We start from the raw sequence: 21,730 nt of genomic DNA, 5'->3' as shown, positions 1-21,730 counted from the left end.
CACAATCCACACTGTTGAAATTTGAAGAAGGGGTCCCGACCTCAACGCCACCTATCCATTTTCTCCAGAGATGCTGCCTGACTCGCTGAGTTACTCCAGCACTTTGTGAGTTTGTTCAAGATTTAAAACATCTGCAGTTCCTTATGTCCACTGTGCAAGTATTGTGCTTACAGAGAATACATGAGAAGAGGAACTCTTGTGATCGCAATCTCTTTTAAGATGATAGAGACAATTTGTTGCACCATGTCTAGGCCAGGAAACTGCAATTTATTACACTTTATATCAGAAATTATTTACTCAAATCAAATGTTACTCATGCACAAACGTTGCCCTCACTACCTAATAAAATAAGCATCTGGTTCAGTCAGCATACGTGATCAGAGCGGAGTGTCAGGGATCATTTGTCGAGCTGCAGTCTGCCCATCCATCGAGCCCTCTTGTTCAGTTTCTTGACTTGTGACTGGTCTGCCAGACTTTAATTTCAGATGAAGGAGAGCTTTCATCAAGGCGTTGTTAAATGACAAATTCAAAAAATAATAAACAACGGGATTGATCATACAGTTCATGTATGTCAGAAACGATGTGTTATAAAAGAAATGCCTTGCTGTGTTAAATGAATTGCATTGTTGGGCACTTCTTAGCTTTGTGATTACAACCACAATAAAACCAATATTGGTGGGCATGAAGCAAATGATTAAAATTGCCCCCACAGTTGTCACCATCTCCACTGTTTGGTTATATTTACGCCGCACATTGCTTTTGATCTGTCTTAACTTTCAGGTGATGCAGGAGACACAGAACAGAATAACCAAAGCTGTAAAAATAAAGAAAAATAACATGTAGACACTAGACATCCAAATACTTGTGCCATTTTGAGGGCTGTTTATCTTGAATGACTCGCAGAGCGTCACATTGTTATGCTTGAAGTCGTGTCGTCCTGTCACCAAGTGCAACCAAATTGCCACTGCCATAAACCACAGAGCGACTGCAATCTTCACTGTGCACCTTGCAGGTACCGTGTTACACTTGCGGAGGCGGTGGATCACCTTCAAATAGCGATTGATGGCTGTAACCACCAGGAAGAAGATGCTGCTAGTCCGATTAAAGGAAATCAGGAGTAGGTTCAGGCGACAAAGAATATCACCATTAATCCATTTTATTTCGTGAACCATATAACTAATTCGAAAGGGTATGCAGATGATTAGAAGCATGTCAGCGATTGCTAGGTTCAGAAAGCACACTGTGTTTGGTTTCCAGTGTTTAAGATGAATTTTGTAAGTTTCTACAAGATCCCCCCTCAATCTTCTAAATTCTAGCGAGTACAAACTGAGTCTATCCAATCTTTCTTCATATGAAAGTCCTGACATCCCAGGAATCAGTCTGGTGAACCTTCTCTGTACTCTGTTCACGGCTGATCTATTTTTTCCTCTCAACCCCATTCTCCTGCCTTCTCCTTGTACCCTTACTAATAAAAAGCCTATTGATCTCCGTTTTAAAAATACCAAATGACTTACCCGCCTTGCCCTTCACTCTAACAGGGACGAGCATGCCTTGAACTTTTGTCATCACACTTCTAAAAGCATCCCACTTTCCAGACATTCCTTTATCAGCAAACAACGTACTCCAATCAACTTGGGCAAGTTCCTGTTGAGTACCATCAAACTTGGCATTACCCCAATTCAGAGTTTTAACTCGTGAGCCCACCCTGTCTTTATCCATTGCTATTTTAAAGTTAATAGCACAATGCTTGTCAGTCCCAAAAGATCCACCCGCTGTCACTAGCCATTCCCAATTTCCTAATAGATCAAGCCTTGCCCTTTCCCTTGTAGGGCCTTCTACACATTTCCTGAGGAAACTTCCATGAACACATTTAGAAACATAGAAACATAGAAAATAGGTGCAGGAGTAGGCCATTCGGCCCTTCGATGCAGGAATAGGCCATCCAGCCATTCAACATGATAATGGTGGATCATCCAAAATCAGTACCCCATTCCTGCTTTTTCCCCATATCCCTTGATTCCTTTAGCCCCAAGATCTAAATCTAACTCTCTATTGAAAATATCCAGTGAATTGGCCTCCACTGTCATCTGTGGAAGAGAATTCCACAGATCCACAACTCTCTGGGTGACAAATTCTACCCGGACAAAGTCCTCAGCACCATGACAGCCCCAGTCTATAATGAGAAAGTTAAAACCCCCTACTATGACAACGTCATTAGCCTTGCAACTGCCTGCAATCTTCCTGTCCACTTGCTCTTCTAGTTCCCATTGACGATTTGGGGGCCTGTAAAGTACTATTTGTTGGTGTATTTTACTCCACCCACCAGCTGTGATGATGAAGTTGAAGTAAGTTCTGCTTTCATCTCTGGAGCACAGTGAGTGCGTGTAAAGTCATGGAGAACGCGAACCAGGCATGTGCTGCAAGTGCAGATGACAACTTTAAGTACAACCCACCAGTAATTCTTATCACATTCATCCTAGGATTGGCTGGAAATGTAACTGCCTTGTGGATCTTCTGCTTTCACGTGAAATCCCGGAGACCAAACGTTGTGTACTCGCTAAACCTGATGATCGCTGACACTCTGTTGATGTGCTGCCTACCTTTTCGAGCCCATTATTTTATCAACGGGAAGGACTGGATCTTCGGTGATGTGCCCTGTCGCCTAAACGTCTTCATGATCTCCCTAAACCGGGTTGGCAGCGTCATCTTCCTGATGGCCATAGCCGTCGATCGCTACTTTAAGGTGGTCCGCCCGTTTCACAAAGCCAACAAGATATCTCCAAGGTGTGCGGCGATGTTAGCAGGAGCCCTGTGGGTCGTGGCAGTGGGGATTTGTTTACACTTGTTGGTAGAGCGACACGACTTCCATCAAATTAACATCGCCAGGACCTACTGTGAACCATTCAACATAACCAACCCTCACGGGGCCACCGCAATTTGGACGGACACTGTGTTTATATGCTTTACGTTAATTTTACCGGTCTCCGTTTTAGTTTTCTCCAGCTCCTGCATCATCTGGAAGTTAAGGCAGATGGAGACTGAGATGAGGCGTAAATATAAGCGCACCGTGCAGCTTGTGATAGCTGTGGTCGTGGTCTTTGTTATTTGTTTCTTGCCCACCAACATTGCCGTGGTCGCCGTTTTAGTTACAAAGCAAAAACCCACAGACTGCAAGAAATACATCACCGCTGTTAATATCTTCTACAACACGTTGTTCGTGACATACCTGAACAGTGTGATCGACCCAGTGATTTACTATTTTTCAAATTCAGCATTCAAGGATGCGTTGAAGAAAGCTCTCGTTCATTTAAATTTAAGGTCTTGCAAATCAGCTACGAGTCAGAATAATGAACAAGGGGAATCCCAAGGACAGACATTGGATCAACAAACGGCCTCTGTAACCCCCTTCTGATCACTTGCAGACAGCCCGGACTGAGTCAGAAGTCTATCATTGGGTAATTAAAGCCCAGCGTGTAAAACCATGACATTGTACAAGTTTTTAAATGTTGTCAATGCTGAAGTCTAGCTTAATGAGCAACTTCTGAAATATTTTTCTTTTTTTTTTAAATCTTTTTATTAGAAGCAAACATGTTATGGTAAAATATAGTTACATATTATAGTAAAAACTTTTCATGTACATCAATCATACATTATTAAAATTTTCAATTGTGGATTGATTCTGCTTCTAGTTTTTTTTAATATAGATAGAAAGAGAGAGAAAAAAGAATTACAAATGTCAAAAAAGAAAAAAAAAGTGGAATGAATTACTAATAATACGTCATTGGAGATAGGTTCGTAGATTATAAAGTATAACTTTTCATTTAATCCTGAGTTCAAGCTTCAGTTAGGTTTCTTATAAACTTATAAACACAAGATAACTTCGTGTAATTTAATTTTGTTTAGTTTATTGTCACGTGTACCGAGGTGTAGTGAAAATATTTTTAGTTGCGTGCTATCCAGTCAGTGGAAAGACAGGGAGAGAGGAAAGTCTGTTACTCTGAACTGCATTTATTTTAATGCAAAAGGTATGACAGGTAAGGCAGATGAACTTGGGGCAGAATAGGTAATACATAATATAGCTATAGCAATGTTGAGGCTTACATTATTGATGAGAGAATAACACATTTGATGCACACGTCAACCTTCAATCACCCGTTTACTTAGTGGAGAAGGTGGAGCACCTTCATATAACGATCGATGGTTATAACCATCAAGAAGAAGGTGTTGCCAGTCCGATTTAAGGAAATCCAGGATTGACACAAATAAGCTGGAGTAACTCAGCGGAACAGTCAGCATCTCTGGAGAAAAGGAATCCGTGACATTTCAGGTCTAGACGCTTCTTCTCGATCCGAAACGTCACCTATTTCTTTTCTCCAGAGATGCTGCCTGACTCACTGTGTTACTCCAGCTTTTTGTGTCTATCTTCGGTTTAAACCAGCAGTTCCTTCCAACACATTAAGGAAATCAGGAATAGGTTTATGCGGCAACGAACATCACCACAAATCAAATTTTCTCGTGAACAAAAGAACCAATTCTAAAGGGTAGGCAGGTGATTAGAAGCTTGTCGGCATTTGCCAGATTCAGTGAGTACACGGTGTTTGATTTCCAGCGTTATACATGAAAGAGGAAGATCCACAGGGCCATAGCATTTCCAACAAATCCCAGGACGATGGTGACACAAATGACAAGTGTGGTGTGGAACGAGAGGACGGTTTCATCTCCATTGTGTTACAGTCACACAGTCAGAGTGCTTCAGGAGCTAGCTAATGAAAAGAAGAACAACCTTATCTGCTCAACGCATCACACTGCAGGGTGGAGTGAAACGAAGCACCAATCAGTTGTGTTGTAAACACATTGACAATATCCTGGACAACAATAAGTTGGTATTAAGAAATAATTAGTCAGTATTGCAGAATTTGCAGTACACCATGATGGTTTTAGCATCAGAACAGAGAAGAGTACAGCACAGGAACAAACTAACATGCCGAACATAATGACTAGATGAACCATAATCCATATCGCTCCATTCGCTGCATATCTATGTGCCTGGCACCTATCACCCACTGTGTAGAAAGTTTGCCCCATACATCTTGTTTCACAATGTTACTGTAATCACTTCCATATTCCTTATGAAATTCTCTACCACACTTTTGTTTAATTAAGCATGCAAACTCCCAATGACAATGAAGGATTAAGATGAGGTTTATTACCGTCACATGTACTGAGATACAATGAAAAGCTCGATTCTGCATGCTCTCCAAACCGATCAGATATGCCACACATAGATACATTCAGTTCAAACTCAAGGTCAAAAGACAAAGCAACAGAGAAGCTACACAGTGCAAGATATAGAAGTGTACATGTATTTGAGATGGAGGTGAATCTGTGACCATACAGTATATATTTGATTCAGAGCTCAGTGAAGTTACTGTACGACACACGATTTTTTGAAGAAGAAGAATCCAAAAGATTCAACTGAAGAATGGTTTGGAATAAAATTCTCATCCAGCTACAAGTGACTGACATAAATAACTGACAATGGACAGGGAAGGAACCACACAAAGTGCTGGAGTAACTCAAAGGGACAGGCACCATCTCGGGATAACATGGACAAGCAACTTTTTGGGTCAGGTGCTTTGGACCCATCTTCAGAAGTTGTCACAATCCACACTGTTGAATTTGAAGAAGGGTCCCGACCTCAACGCCACCTATCCATTTTCTCCAGAGATGCTGCCTGACTCGCTGAGTTACTCCAGCACTTTGTGAGTTTTGTTCAAGATTAAAACATCTGCAGTTCCGTATGTCCACTGTGCAAGTATTGTGCTTACAGAGAATACATGAGAAGAGGAACTCTTGTGATCGCAATCTCTTTTAAGATGATAGAGACAATTTGTTGCACCATGTCTAGGCCAGGAAACTGCAATTTATTACACTTTATATCAGAAATTATTTACTCAAATCAAATAACTGCTTGACAAAATATTTAACATTTGCACAATTTCAGTTTTACACTCATGCACAAACTTTGCCCTCACTACCTAATAAAATAAGCATCTGGTTCAGTCAGCATACGTGATCAGAGCGGTGTTTCAGGGATCATTTGTCGAGCTGCAGTCAGCCCATCCATCGAGCCCTCTTGTTCAGTTTCTTGACTTGTGACTGGTCTGCCAGACTTTAATTTCAGACGAAGGAGAGCTTTCATCAAGGCGTTGTTAAATGACAAATTCAAAAAATAATAAACAACGGGATTGATCATACAGTTCATGTATGTCAGAAACGATGTGTTATAAAAGAAATGCCTTGCTGTGTTAAATGAATTGCATTGTTGGGCACTTCTTAGCTTTGTGATTACAACCACAATAAAACCAATATCGGTGGGCATGAAGCAAATGATTAAAATTGCCCCCACAGTTGTCACCATCTCCACTGTTTGGTTATATTTACGCCGCACAATGCTTTTGATCTGTCTTAACTTTCAGGTGATGCAGGAGACACAGAACAGAATAACCAAAGCTGTAAAAATAAAGAAAAATAACATGTAGACACTAGACATCCAAATACTTGTGCCATTTTGAGGGCTGTTTATCTTGAATGACTCGCAGAGCGTCACATTGTTATGCTTGAAGTCGTGTTGTCCTGTCACCAAGTGCAACCAAATTGCCACTGCCATAAACCACAGAGCGACTGCAATCTTCACTGTGCACCTTGCAGGTACCGTGTTACACTTGCGGAGGTGGTGGATCACCTTCAAATAGCGATCGATAGCTGTAACCACCATGAAGAAGATGCTGCTAGTCCGATTAAAGGAAATCAGGAGTAGGTTCAGGCGACAAAGAATAACACCATTAATCCATTTTTTTTCATGAACCATATAACTAATTCGAAAGGGTATGCAGATGATTAGAAGCATGTCAGCGATTGCTAGGTTCAGAAAGCACACTGTGTTTGGTTTCCAGTGTTTAAGATGAAAGAGGAAAATCCACAGAGCGATTGCATTTCCAACAAATCCCAGGATGACGATGACACAAATGACAAGTGTGATGTGGGACAAGAGATCGGTTTCATCCAGAAACACATTGCTGGGTGTCAGTGCCGGCCTTAAGCCAATTGGACCAATTTGTCCCAATTGGGCCTAAGGGGGCCCCGCTCTAGAGTAATCTACTTTCAGCTTGTCACGTGAGGGAAAATGAATAGGTAACGTTTTGGGTCAAGACCCTTCTTCAGGCTTATTTCAGGCTTTAGATCCTTTGCCAGAGGTGCATATGCCCAAAGTGAACCGAGGAGAAATATCAACCATGAACATTGAATGGCAGATCAGACAGGAGCGACAGGAGAGCATCTTTATATATATCCTTCCCTCAGTAATCAAACAGGCACCATTAGCTTTTAGCATCACTGTGCCGGTTCACAACTGAAGATCATTTCAGAGATTTGCTTTGGAAGCTCACAAGGCCATCACTTCTATTGACGTAAAATATTTTTATCAAATATCCATTGACACCCTTAAGGCAATCAAAACTAGTTATTAAATGTGGGGCATTCTGAATCTACAGCATTGCAACTGCAGGGAAAGACGATCAATAAATGTTCACATTTATCGACAGCTAAATTAGGTGAGGCTGAAATTAAAGGATGTCGTATTGTGAAAGGGGAATAATTTAAAGGGATAGGTTGTTCACACAGAGGGTGGAGAGTGTCTGGAATTACCTGCTGTTGGGGGTAGTTGGGGCAGGTACAATTACAACATTTAAAATACATTTGCACAGGTACACTGATGGAAAACGTTTTGAGGAATATGGACCAAATTCAGGAAGATGGGACTAGCTCAGGAAGGGATTTATTCTGCATGGATGAGTAGGGCCAAATGGCCTGTTTCTGTGCTGATTGGTGAGCCCGCTACTTAACTGCAGTATGAGTGGTCAGGTAGGACTGGGGTTGTTTGGATAAGATGAGTGCAGAGTCTTGAAGACAGGACCTCCCTGAGACCACTGAAACCAGGTATATCATAAGAACATAAGACATAGGAGCAGAATTAGACCCTTCGGCCCATGGAGTCTGCTCCCCCATTCGTTCCTAGAAACATAGAAAATAGGTGCAGGAGCAGGCCATTCAGCCCTTCGAGCCTGCACCGCCATTCAATATGATCATGGCTGATCATCCAACTCAGTATCCTGCACCTGCCTTCTCTCCATATGCCCTGATCCCTTTAGCCACAAGGGCCACATCTAACTCCCTCTTAAATATAGCCAATGAACTGGCCTCAACTACCTTCTGTGGCAGAGAATTCCAGAGATTCACCACTCTCTGTGTGAAAAATGTTTTCCTCATCTCGGTCCTAAAAGATTTCCCCCGTATCCTAAACTGTGACCCCTTGTTCTGGACTGTCCCAACATCGGGAACAAATTCCTGCCCCTCCCCCAGTCAGTCACCCGTTCTGACCCTTGACTTCCCCAACATCGGGAACAAACTTCCTGCATCTAGCCTGTCCAACCCCTTATGAATTTTGTAAGCTTCTATAAGACCCATCCCCCCTCAATCTTCTAAATTCTAGTGAGTACAAACCGAGTCTATCCAGTCTTTCTTCATATGAAAGTCCTGACATCCAAGGAATCAGTCTGGTGAACCTTCTCTGTACTCTGTTCACGGCTGATCTATTTTTTCCTCTCAACCCCATTCTCCTGCCTTCTCCTTGTATCCTTACTAATAAAAAGCCTATTGATCTCCGTTTTAAAAATACCAAATGACTTACCCGCCTTGCCCTTCACTCTAACAGGGACGAGCATGCCCTGAACTTTTTGATCGACCCAGTGATTTACTATTTTTCAAATTCAGCATTCAAGGATGCGTTGAAGAAAGCTCTCATTCATCTAAATTTAAGGTCTTGCAAATCAGCTACGAGTCAAGATAATGAACAAGGGGAATCCCAAGGACAGACATTGGATCAACAAACGACCTCTGTAACCCCCCTCTGATCACTTGAGTCAGAAGTCTATCATTGGGTAATTAAAGCCTAACGTGTAAAAACCATGAAATTGTACACGTTTTTAAATGTTGTCAACCCTGAAGTCTAGCTTAATGAGCAACTTCTGAAATAAACTTATAAACACAAGACAACTTTGTTTAATTTAATTTTAGTTTAGTTTATTGTCACGTGTACCGAGGTGTAGTGAAAATCTTTTTAGTTGTGTGCTATCCAGTCAGTGGAAATACTAAACATGATTACAATCAAGTGCACAGATACAGGATAAAGGGAATAATGTTTAGTGCAAGATAAAGGCCAGGATAAAGTCCAGTTAAGTCCGATTAAAGTTAGTTTGAGGTTCACTAACGAGATAGATGGTAGGTCAGGACCACTCTCTAGTTGGTCATAGGATGAACTTATCTACATAAATTGGTAACGGGTATCACTTGGACCCAATAACAGCACAGAATCAGGCAGGTATAATTGGTAATGAACTTTATTACGATACTGTAACACAGAGTAGTAACACAGGAATGGCTACACCGTACTCACACAGAGGCTCAGGATTGAGCGAGGGTTCCGAAGAGGGGCAGGCAGGAGACGTAGTCGGGGTAGCAGAAGGTCCGGTAACCAGGAGATCCAACACACGATGCAAACAAACCAGTGAGGGACAGACGAAAGGAGAGTCGAAGCCAGGCAGGAAGTCGAGGAGCCATTGCAGGGATACACCAAACAGCCCAGGAGAGAGGCAGACAGAAACCAGGAGGTACGGGACGAAGGCCGTGGTCGGGGACAGGGGGCTGAGGTGATATCCGGGAAGACGACAGGACGGAATGGGCAGGTAGGTTCGAATCCGTGTAGGCAGTCGGAAAATCGCTGGATAGTCTTGCATGAATGCTGAGAACAATCTGGCACTGTGTGAACGGTGAGGAGAGTCTATATACCGGGTTAATAGGTGATAAGAGGCAATTGAGTGCAACAGGTGAGGAGAGTTGGGCTGATGAGAGGGGAGTGGCAGGCGAGGAGAAGGAGGGACCGGTGGAAAAGTACTGGGAGGTGAAGTGGATGAGAATGAGGAGAGGGCAGACTGTGACAAAATTACACTTTATTTCAATATGTGCCCATTAGGTTCTCTTTACTTTATATAAAGGAAGGGATTCTAGTAAATTTAGAGGAAATGATAGGTCACAGATGTAAAATTCACCTCTTTCAATAGAAGTGCAGCACTTCCTCTATAACTTTACTGGTGGAGTCTTGTAAACAAAGCAATCCAGTGCAGCTGTCGTATATATATATATATATATATATATGTATGCCCGCACCTCCCTCCTCCACCTTCACCCTTCCTCTTTCTCCTCTCCACCCCCCCACCCCACCCCTCCACCTACATACACAAGCAGCTTTCCATCACAAACCTGGCAGCAGCGGAAAATTCCCAGGTTTTCGACCTAAGACCTGTTCACAAGAATCTGTTTTGACCTTGTCTTAGCAAATGCAGTCCTACCTGTTGACTTGGAGTGGGTAACATAGAACTAGTGTGAACGGTTCGGGTGATTATTGGTGGGCGTGGATTCAATGGGCCAAAGGGCCTGTTTCTATACTGTATCTCTACATTAAAGCAGAAACTAAACATAACTTAACTACGTGACTACAAACACGCAAGGGAAAATTTACAGAGGCCGGTTAACCTACAAATCCCTTTAGGTTGTGGGAGAAAACCGGTGCACCTGGTGGAAGCCCACACGTTCACAGGGATAACGGGCAACCTCCACACTGAAAGCAGATGAGGTCAGGATTGAACCTCTACCAGCTGTGCCACTGTGCCACTGTGCCGCATTGAATCAGATTATAATTTGCCTGAATGGTTGCCTGAATCAATTTATGATTTCCATAAAGCAGATCGACAGCGTCTTTTTCCCCATTGGTTTTAGCGATGTGACGCTGTGTTAAGGTGATCCATCCTTTCCACAAAGTAAACAACATATCTTACAAGGTGAGCAAGAAAGATAACAAATGTCCCCTGCACTGTGACAGCGACATTTTCATTGCATTTGTTGAAAGAAAGATATGGCTTCAAGCAAAACACATCATGACAAACAGTGAACCTTTTAACATAAACAATCCTCTAAGATTCACAATCATTTGATTAGAAGATAGACACAAAAAGCTGGAGTAACTCAGCGGGTCAGACAGCATCTCTGGAGATAAAGAATAGGTGATGTTTCGGGTCGAGACCCTTCTCTCCAGAGCTGCTGTCTTGACCTGCTGAGTTACTTGAGCTTTTTGTGTCTATCTCTAGTTTAAATCAACATCTACAGTTCCTTCCTACACATCATTTGAATGGACACTGCTTTTATAGTGTTATTATAAAAACTATTTTTAAACAGGTTAAGTTATTTAGTCTGTACTCCTGCATCATTTCGAAGTTAAGACCGATCAACAGCAATATGAAGGGTAAATATAAACGACCAGTGAAGCTGGTGACAACAAAGGCAGTAGTTTTTATCCTTTGTTCATTGCCTGCCAATATTGCTGCAGTCACAGTCGTAGTCACAAAGTGTCACAGACTGTAAGTCAGAGTGAAACACAAAGTGCGGGACTAACTCACGGGGTTAGGCAGCGTCTGTGGAGGGAATGGGCGAGGAACGTTTCGGGTCGGGACTCTTCCTCAGACTCATTGTACTAGATGGGAGAAAGCTGTAAAAGAGGGATGGGGCTGGACACAGCCTGACAACAGGTGGGTGGATACAGTTCAGGAGTTTTTGATTGGGAGATGGGTGGAATAGATGTCAAAGGCTAGAGGTGAAAATGAGGCAAAAGGGAGATAAGGAGAGGAGAGGGGGAGTGAAATGTGAAGCTGGAGGGAGGGATGTGGGTGCAAAGGAACAGAGGAGGGAAAAGGGGGTTAAAAGGGAGATGAGAGACTTGGGGTGGGAGATGAGTGTACGGATTAGGGGAAAGGAGTAGGGTGGCTGGGGAGTGTTGGGAGATGGTGGGAGAAATGGGTGCACACTGGGATGGGGGGGGGGGGGCATTACTTGAAATTGGAGAATTCAATGTTCATACCTTTGGGTTGTAAGCTACCCAAGATGCCAAGATACTATGAGATGGCGTTCCTCCAGTTTGCGTGTGGCCTCACTCTGGCTATGGAGGAGGCCCAGGTCAGAAAGGTCAGTATGGGAATGGGAAGCGGAGTTATAATGGTTCACAACTGGGAGATCCAGCAAGCCTTGGTGGACAGAGCGCTAGTGTTTGCGAAATGATCACCTACTCTACGCTGTGAATCATGTAACACAACAGTTAATATCCTTTATTATACATTGGTTTTCTCTTTGATATTTTTGATTTTGATTAGTCTTTGACAATTTTTTTTCTATTTTTTGCTATACGTAACATTTCATTTTGAGACTAATAATTATTTCAATAATGGATTATAACTATTGTTTCCCTCCCCCCCCCCCCCCCCCCCCCCCCCCCCCCCCCCCCCCCCCCCACCCCCCCCCCCCACCCCCCCCCCCCCCCCCCCCCCCCCCCCCCCCCCCCCCCCCCCCCCCCCCCCCCCCCCCCCCCCCCCCCCCCCCCCCCCCCCCCCACCCCCCCCCCCACCTCCCCCACCCCCCCCCCCCCCCCCCCCCCCCCCCCCCCCCCCCCCCCCCCCCCCCCCCCATTGTTTTTTTTTATTGAAATTGAAACTTTTCTTTTAAGGAACGTACGGAGCTAGTAATATATTTTTTTTACCAAAGGCTAGGGAAGTCCTTAGATGTTTAGCCACATTAGGGTGGTTATCACTAACTGCACTAACCATAGTTGTAGTTTGCTTCTTTTTCTACTCTTTACACTTTACGAACACAACATTTTAAAATATTTTCTATCATATATTATGTTATATTTTGTATTTGGAATGGAATTATATATTTTATTTAAGGAGAATGGAAAACCGACAAGACCTAAAATTCATCTACCTGATGTTCGGGTATAAGGTAGGGTTTAGTGTGCTGAGCCATCTGCTCTATCGTAGACCACTCTAATCACAAGATGCAAGACGTTAATTGGAAAATTGGGGGTGAACGAATTAAATTCTGTAGCTGGAATGTTAAGGGAATTAATGAACCAATCAAGCGAAGTAAAGTATTAGTTCATTTAAAATCACTTAAAGCAGATATAATATTTCTCCAGGAAACACATCTTAAAAAGGAAGCACAACATAGATTGAAAGCAAAATGGATTGCTAAAGCGTATCACTCTTCATTTTCACATAAATCTAGAGGTTTGCAATATTAATCCATAAAGGTTTAAACATATATCAACGATAGAAGATATCGAAAGCAGATATATTGTATTCGTAGGGGAGTTATACTCAAAAAAAGTGACTTTCCTTAATTTGTATGGACCAAATTTTGATAGCCCCCTGTTTTTTAAGAGAATACTCAACATTATCCCAGAATGCACACAACATAATTTAATAATCAGTGGAGACTTAAATTGTACACTGGATGCTTATTTAGATAGATCATCAACTAAAAGAAAATTAAAATCTCAGTCAAGTGAATTTCTAAACTCATATATTAATACTACCAACATTAAGGATGTTTGGAGAATTGAAAACCCATCCAGTCGAGAATATTCTTTTTACTCACCAGTGCATAAAACTTACTCAAGGATAGACTATTTCTTAGTAGACTCTAAACTTATCCCATTTACCTATAACTCGCAATATCATAATATTATAATCTCGGACCATGCTCCACTAACATTTATGATTAAACTAAACGGAATGGCCGAGACACAGTCACAATGGAGACTTAACCCCCAAATCTTAAAAGAAAAGCTATGTAATGAATACCTCGTAAAACAGATTAATATGTTTTTTGAGGCTAATGATAGCCTTGGAACCTCTGCCTCCCTTCTTTGGGAAACATTTAAAGCATTTGTGCGAGCAGCATTAATCTCTTCCCAATCATTTCTTAATAAAGAGAATAGGGCCAAACAGCAGACATTGGAAATGGAAATAAGGCAATTAGACATAGAAAATGCAGCAGCACCATCCATGATAAAACACAATAAAATTGCAGTACTGAAATATAAGTTAAACAAAATATACTCAGACCAAGTTATAAAACTTTATCAACAAAACAATTAAATTTTGAATTTGGTGATAAACCACAAAAACTATTAGTGCGTCAACTTCGTAAACTGGACGGGGAAAAAACAATTTACAAAATTAGATCAGACAAGGGAGAAACATTAACACTGCCTAAAGATATTAATGATAGATTTTTACAATACTATCAAAAACTGTACTCATCTAAAACGACTGAACAATCAACAGGAATGGAAACATTTCTACAGAAATGTAATCTTACGGGTTTTGATCAGAAAGAGAGAGAATTACTAGGTGCTGAAATTACGGTAAAAGACATCGAAGAGTCAATTAGATCTTTAAAAAATGGAAAGGCCGCAGGTACTGATGGTCTAAGTTCTGAATTTTATAAAAAATGTTATGATCTGATTTCTCCACGTCTACAGACACTGTACAAATACGCTTACATTCAACAGAATCTTCCAGAAACTCTAAATGAATCTACAATCATACTTATACCAAAAACGGATAAGGATCTTGAAGACCCAGATTCATATAGAGCAATAGCTCTCTTAAATACTAATCAGAAAATATTAACCAAAATCCTATCTTATAGATTGAGCTTAGTGATTAACAAATGAATACACCCCGACCAAATAGGTTTTATTCCAAAACGTTACTCATTTTATAATCTGAGAAGACTATTCAATATTATATACTCAAATAGAATTCCTAATGCAGATCTAGCAATTATTTCGCTGGATGCTGAAAAAGCATTTGACCAGGGAGAATGATCATATTTATTTTCGGTGATGGAAAATTTTCAACTGCTAGAGAAGTACTGTACATGGGTTAAATTGTTATACTCTAACCCAACAGCTAGAATATTAACAAACCAAATGTTATCAACTAAATTTAATCTTTCTAGAGGTTGTAGACAAGGATGTTCACTATCCCCACTGTTATTTGCTCTTGCAATTGAACCATTAGCAGAAAGCGTTAGAAACCATCCAGAATTACATGGGTATAACACTAGAGACACAAGGAATAAAATCTCTTTATATGCAGATGATGTATTAATATATATTGCAAAGTTAGAAACTAGTGTTCCAAATCTATTAAATCTAGTAACTCAATTTGGTCAGTTTTCAGGATATAGAATTAATTGGAATAAAAGTGAAATCATGCCAATAACAAAACTCAATTTACATACATTACAACAATCCCCTTTTAAAATAGTTAAAGATAAACTTAAATATTTAGGAATTTACATAACTAAGACATATACCTCTTTATTTAAACTAAAATGTCCACCCTTACGAATAAACTACACAAGAATATTCAGTATTGGAAAACACTTCCCATTTCAATGCTTGGTAGAATTAATGCTGTAAAAATGATCTTCTTACCGCAACTACTGTACCTATTTCAATTAATCCCGATATATATCCCAAATTCTTTTTTCAAAAAAGTCAATTCCATTGTTACAAGCTTTATTTGGGATTATAAGAATCATAGAATAAGTAAAAAACATTTATGTAAGTCAAAGATAAATGGAGGTTTGGCCTTGCCAAATTTCTTGTTTTATTTCTGGGCAGTCCATATTAAAAACATGAATTTCTGGCTGGAAGAAATGGATCAGAAACCAGATTGGTTAAAGATGAAAAAGGAAGACTGTTTACCTTTTGAAATTGGTTCGATTATATTTGCTCCCACAAAACTGCACAAAAAACCTATAGGGAAAACCCTATAATACATAGTGGAATACGAATCTGGAAACAATAAAAAAAAGCTTTAAAATTGAATAATCTATATTAATAAAAGTCTGATCTTGACCGCTTTTGGCCCAAAGTGCTGCGATTTCTGAGAGAATGGCGCCACCTATGGCTGTTATTTTTGGCCACCTCGCTCAGAGCCCCCCCTCCGCCTTACGGGACCGGAGGATTTTTCCCATCGATGACAAATCAGAGAGATATTAATGTTTTCAAAAAAAAATCAACATTCTCTCTGCTGGAGGGAGGGGGGGGGGGGGGGGGGGGACTATAAAACCAGGAAGTGGTGTGCCTCACTCAGTCTCTGCAAGATGGATGAAGCCAAGGATCACGTCTCTCTGGGCTCTGAATAACACTGAACAAGTGTCTACTCAACTGTGAGTCCCCTTAATGTGGTTTAAAAATGAAAATATGGTTTGTTTGAAGTAAAAAGGCACTGCCTGCAAATGGTTGTTTGGGTGCTTTGGCTTGAAGTTAAAAGGCACTACTTACTGCAAATGGTGGCAGGTGCTTTGGCTTGAAGTTGAAAGGCACTACTTACTGCAAATGGTGGCTTGGGTGCTTTGGCTCGAAGTTGAAAAGTACTACTTACTGCAAATGGTGGCTAGGGTGCTTTGGCTTGAAGTTGAAAGGCACTACACTGCAAATGGCGGCTTGGGTGCTTTGGCTTGAATTGAAAGGCACTACTGCAAATGCACTTCCTGTTTACACTGTATATTGATTTTGGATAAAACTCACGGCTGTGATTTTGGTCCATCTTACTCAGTCCCCCTCCGCTGAGCGGGTGCAGAGAATTCTTCCGATCAATGAAAAATAAAAGTGTTATTAGTGTTTAAAAAATGTTGAGAATCTCTCTCCTGTTAAACACGCCATGAAGGCCACACCTTTTCCGGTGGGAGGGGGAGGTGTTATAAAACCCAGAAGTGTCAAGTCAAGTTTATTCGTCACATACACATACGAGATGTGCAATGAAATGGGTGTGGCTCAGTCTCTGCATGATGGGAGAGGGGGAGGTCACGACTCTGTCTGAGCTGTGAATCAACTGAACACACTGAATGTCTACTGAACAGTGAGTTTGGTGTTTTGTGTGGTTTTATGGTGGTTTCACCCAGCATGAAATGGTATGAAACTGCACTTGAATTTGGTGACCTTGCACCCTGCTTGAAGTGGAATGAAACTGCACTGAATTTGGTGGCCTTGCACCCTGCTTGAAGTGGTATGAAACTGCACTGAATTCGGTGGCCTTGCACCCTGCTTGAAGTGGCAGGAAAATGGATTTGAATTTGGTGGCCTTGCACCCTGCTTGAAATTGAATTTCAAGGAATAGCCATGAGTCAACTGCCAGCCCACCAGCCGTGAGTGAGCTGCCAGCAGATCATGCTTGAGGGACTGAGCTGCCACCCCAAGAACCCATACCAGCGCTCCAGAAAGCCCCCCCACTGGCCACCAATATTGGAATTGGCGGCGAGGTGGAATATTGCGTCGGGGGACCAGCCCTCCCATGTGAACATGGGACCCAATGGGTCCCACTTAGTCTAGTATACCACTATATCTTCCCATTGTAAACAATCCTTTATTCAAGCCATCCATATTGGATAAAGGTTTCATACAATGGAAAAATTACGGAATTAAAAAGATTGGACATCTTTATAGGAAAGGCATTTTTCTTTCATTTCAAGAGTTACAACAGAATTATGGATTGCACTCAAATAATTTCTTCAGATATCTACAAATTAGAGATTATGTTAAATCTAATACACAAGTTTATAGGACTAGGGAAGCAGAAATTCTTGATGAATGTTTGAAAAAGCATCCTAACACTGAAAAATTAATAGCTTATATTTATAACACCCTCTTAAATAACGAGGTACCACCGGTGGAATTATATAGATACACATGGGAAAATGAATTAGGTCAACCTATAACAAAAGATATTTGAGACGAAAGTCTACAACATATACATCAATGCTCGTTAAATGCCAGACATGCTTTAATACAATTTAAAGTCTTACACAGATTACATTACTCCAAAATAAAACTAAATAGAATCTTCCCACATATTTCTCCTATCTGTGATACATGTCTGCACCTAGAGGCAAATTTAACACATACTTTTGCAATTTGTACAAAAATTAAAAATTTCTGGACTGATATTTTTGGAATAATTTCTGAAGTTGTTAATACTAAATTGGATCCAGACTCAAAATTAATAATATTTGGAATATTAGAACAAAGTTTAACACTCACAACAAGCCAAATAAACTTCCTCGACTACAGTATAATAACTGGGAAAAAATGAATATTAACATTTTGGAAAGGCCCTATAACTCCAAAGCAAATCTCTGAAATGATCTTCAGTTGTGAACCGGCACATTGATGCTAAAAGCTAATGGTCCCTGTTTGATTACTGAGGGAAGGATGGATATAAAGATGCTCTCCTGTCGCTGCTGTCTGATCTGCCATTCAACTTTGGTGGTTGATATTTCTCCTCAGTTCACTTTGGGCATATGCACCTCTGACGAAGGGTCTAAAGCCTGAAGACAGCCTGAAGAAGGGTCTTGACCCAAAATGTCACCCATTCCTTTTCTCTCATTGGGAGTGTGCATGGCTAAATTTAACAACATTACAATACAGGACTGAAACAAGAGCGTGGCCAGGGTGGTGATGGTGGCCACAGTGGTGGTTCCTTCCACACCCTAAAAACATGCAGGTTTATAGGCTAATTGTCCTCTGTAACTTGCCCCTGGTGTGGAGGGGGTGGATGACAAGTGAGATAACATAGAACTAGTGTAAATGGATGATCGATAGTCGGTGTGGACTCTGTGGGATGAAAAGCCGGTTTCCATGCTGTATCTCTGAACTAAACAAAACTAATGAAATATAGAACTTCATCTTTAGAGTGGCACAGTGGCGCAGCGGTAGAGTTGCTGCCTTACAGTGTCAGAGACCTGGGTTTCATCCAGACCGTGGGTATATCTGTACGGAGTTTGTACGTTCTCCCCGTGACCAGTGTATGGCTTCTCTGGGTTTCCTCCCAATGTAACCAATGCCTGCCTTCTCCCCATACCCCTTGATTCTGCTAACCGTTAGAGCTCTATCTAACTCTCTTTTAAATTAATCCAGTGAATTGGCCTCTACTGCCATCTCTGGCAGAGAATTCCACAAATTCACAACTCTCTGGGTGAAAACGTTTTTTCTTATCTCAGTTTTAAATGGCCCTTTATTCTTAGTCTGTGGCCTCTGGTTCTGGACTCCCCCAACATTGGGAACATTTTTCTCTGCATCTAGCTTTAATTTATAAGTTTCTATAATAAACCCTCTCATCCTTCCAAATTCAGAATACAACCCCAGTCTTTCCAATCTTTCCTCATATGACAGTCCCACCATCCCGGGGATTAACCTCGTGAACCTACGCTGCACTGCCTCAATAGCAAGAATGTTCTTCCTCAAAACATCCTTTAGTGCTGAGTTTATGGATTGGTGGATTGGTAAACAAAGTTTGCTATTTAGTACTGCTTTTTTTTAGCAATCCCCGCAGAGTATGTAGAAGCTTTTTTTTCTTCATATTCACTTAACAAAATCTCACACCAATTGATATTTGAAAGAGGCCCAGCCCAAAATCCACTTGGGATTTTTTTAATTGATATTAATTTTTTTTTTAAAGCCAATATATCCCTTCGATATGAGAAGTGGGGTAATGCCCATTGTATTTCACTGACAGAAACAGTTCCTGATAATTCAGGCATGGAAAATCATGAGTTACAACTGGGAGATGAGCTCACAGGGAACAAAGGTGGACCAGTGAGGAGAGTACGTTGGTTGCTGGTTGACCAGGGGAAAGTGACGACTGGATGCCCTGCAGCAGCCTGGGGTTTGCCAGAATCGGGAACCGCCCATAACAACTGGAATGTGGACAGACACATAAAGCTGGAGTAACTCAGCTGGAGTAACTCAGCAGGTCAGACAGCATCTCTGGGGAAAAGGAATAGTTGACGTTTCGAGGCAAGACACTTCTTCAGACTGGAAAGTGGACTGGACTTGAAAAATAACACCAAAACATGGCGCCTCACGCGGGCTGAGTAGAATATTTCTGTACAATTGCTAATTAGGGATGTGCTTGGGTATGTCAATACTCCACTGGGCTGTAAGAAAATAATTTCACTGTACGTTTGCACTTTGCACATGTGACAATAAAAGCCACTCAACCATTGAATCGGGATCCTTCTTTTGATAGGACTTAATATACAACTCCATAATTCTGTTCCACCAATGCCTTCCATAACATCCATAAATAAATAATTCTCATCCCTGTATAGAGAGGTTTCACGGCAGTCGGGTCACGACCCAAGACCCGTACTGTTGCTACGCTACTCCAAATGGATTACACGCGATGTACTGCAGGTAGGCACTTACCATTGTTTCCAGCGTAGCGGGCCCGTTAAAACCCACTGAAATTGTCCATTTTTGTGCTGTAAATAATTATGGAAATCAGGATAAGCGTGTGAGACATTTAGCATACTTCAGAATTCCAAAAGTGAGGAGAAATGACGGTAGATAGAAACAAGAGCTGAAGGGACAACAACAGCCAGAGTGCTTGGCGAACATTGGCCGTTTGCTCACTGCATTTCATCAAGTAAGGCATCTAAAAAGTTTCAGAAGTGATAAATCTGGCTGTAATTTTTCTAAATCGCCCATGGTTCTCGTGGGTTTTTACATACCAAAAGAAAACGCCTCTGAAGTAAAATTTACAGCCAGATTTATCACCTGAGAATTTTTAGATACCAAAGGAATCAAGAAAAAACACAAATAATGCCTTACTTGATGAAATGCAGTGAGCAAACGCGATAATTCCCAATATTTTCAATGTTTACCAAGCACTTTAGCTGCTGTTGTCCCTTCAGTTCTCGCTTCTCTATACCTTCACTTCGCTTCACTTTTGTAATTCTGAAGTTGGGTACGATGTCTCTCACACTTACGCCGACTCCCACAATTGTTTTCAGCGCATAAATTCCACATTTAGCGGTTTTTAACAGGTAGGAACGTACGCGTTTCTAGCATTAATAACATATACCGGAAATGACGGATGTCTTCCAGTTGGATTTAGCGGCTCTTTGCGTCGAGCCCTATGACCTAGTGACCTTCCGTGCAACTCCCCCCCTATAGATATCGCCAACGCCCTTTGGCTTGTTTAGAGATACAGCATGGAAGCAGGACGATCGGCCCACCGAGTCAACGCCGACCACCGACCACCCGTTCACGCTAGTTCTATGTTATCTCACTTTCTCATCCACTCCCAACACACTTGGGGCAATTTACAGAGGCCAATTAACATACAGACCTGCATGTCTTTGCGATGTGGGAGGAAACTGTAGCACCCGGAGGAAACCCACATGGTCACAGGGAGAACATGCAACCTCCATACAGTCAGCAACTGAGGTCAATGGGTTAACATAGAACTAGAGCGAGTGGGTGATCGATGGCTGGTGTGCTCGGTGGGACAAAGCACCTGTTTCCATGCTACATTTTTCAATCAATTTGTGCTCACCTCAGCAGTTTGTACTGTCTCCCAGTGAGACATCATTGATCAGCCTGATTGCCAGCCCCCACCTCGTCAAAGTCATAGTCAAAGTCAAAGTCAAAGTAGCCTTTATTGTCATTCAGAACTTGCGGTCTGAACGAAATTTTGTTGCCTTGCAGTCCTACATATAGTAAAAATGAAAAAAACACACAATAAACACAAATTAACATCCACCGCAGTGAGTTCACCAGGCACCTCCTCACTGTGATGGAAGGCAAAAGTCTTAAGTCTTTGTCTCATCCCTTCTTATTCTCCCACTGCGCCAAGGCGATCCAAGCTTCAGATGTTGTGACCCCGCCGGGTGATGGTAAGTAATGTCAGTCCCGCGGCTGAATCCG

The 21,730-nt window shown here is 41.6% G+C and overlaps 1 protein-coding gene and 1 pseudogene across 1 annotated transcript; one reads left to right on the top strand and one right to left on the bottom strand.

Moving 5' to 3' along the window:
• Positions 1-2,392: 2,392 nt before the first annotated feature.
• Positions 2,393-3,790, top strand: LOC129693643 (hydroxycarboxylic acid receptor 2-like). The gene has a single exon (XM_055630428.1). It carries the CDS (start codon positions 2,393-2,395, stop codon positions 3,410-3,412), a length of 1,020 nt encoding a protein of 339 aa, XP_055486403.1. The 3' UTR covers positions 3,413-3,790.
• A 113-nt stretch (positions 3,791-3,903) lies between these two features.
• Positions 3,904-21,392, bottom strand: LOC129693642 (hydroxycarboxylic acid receptor 2-like; annotated as a pseudogene).
• Between the last annotated feature and the right edge of the window lie 338 nt (positions 21,393-21,730).

The sequence above is a fragment of the Leucoraja erinacea genome, unplaced genomic scaffold (assembly GCF_028641065.1).
Source record: "Leucoraja erinacea ecotype New England unplaced genomic scaffold, Leri_hhj_1 Leri_375S, whole genome shotgun sequence".
Lineage (NCBI taxonomy): Eukaryota > Metazoa > Chordata > Chondrichthyes > Rajiformes > Rajidae > Leucoraja > Leucoraja erinaceus.
Note: the sequence above shows the minus strand (reverse complement) of the source record. Positions and strands in the feature narration are given on the sequence as shown.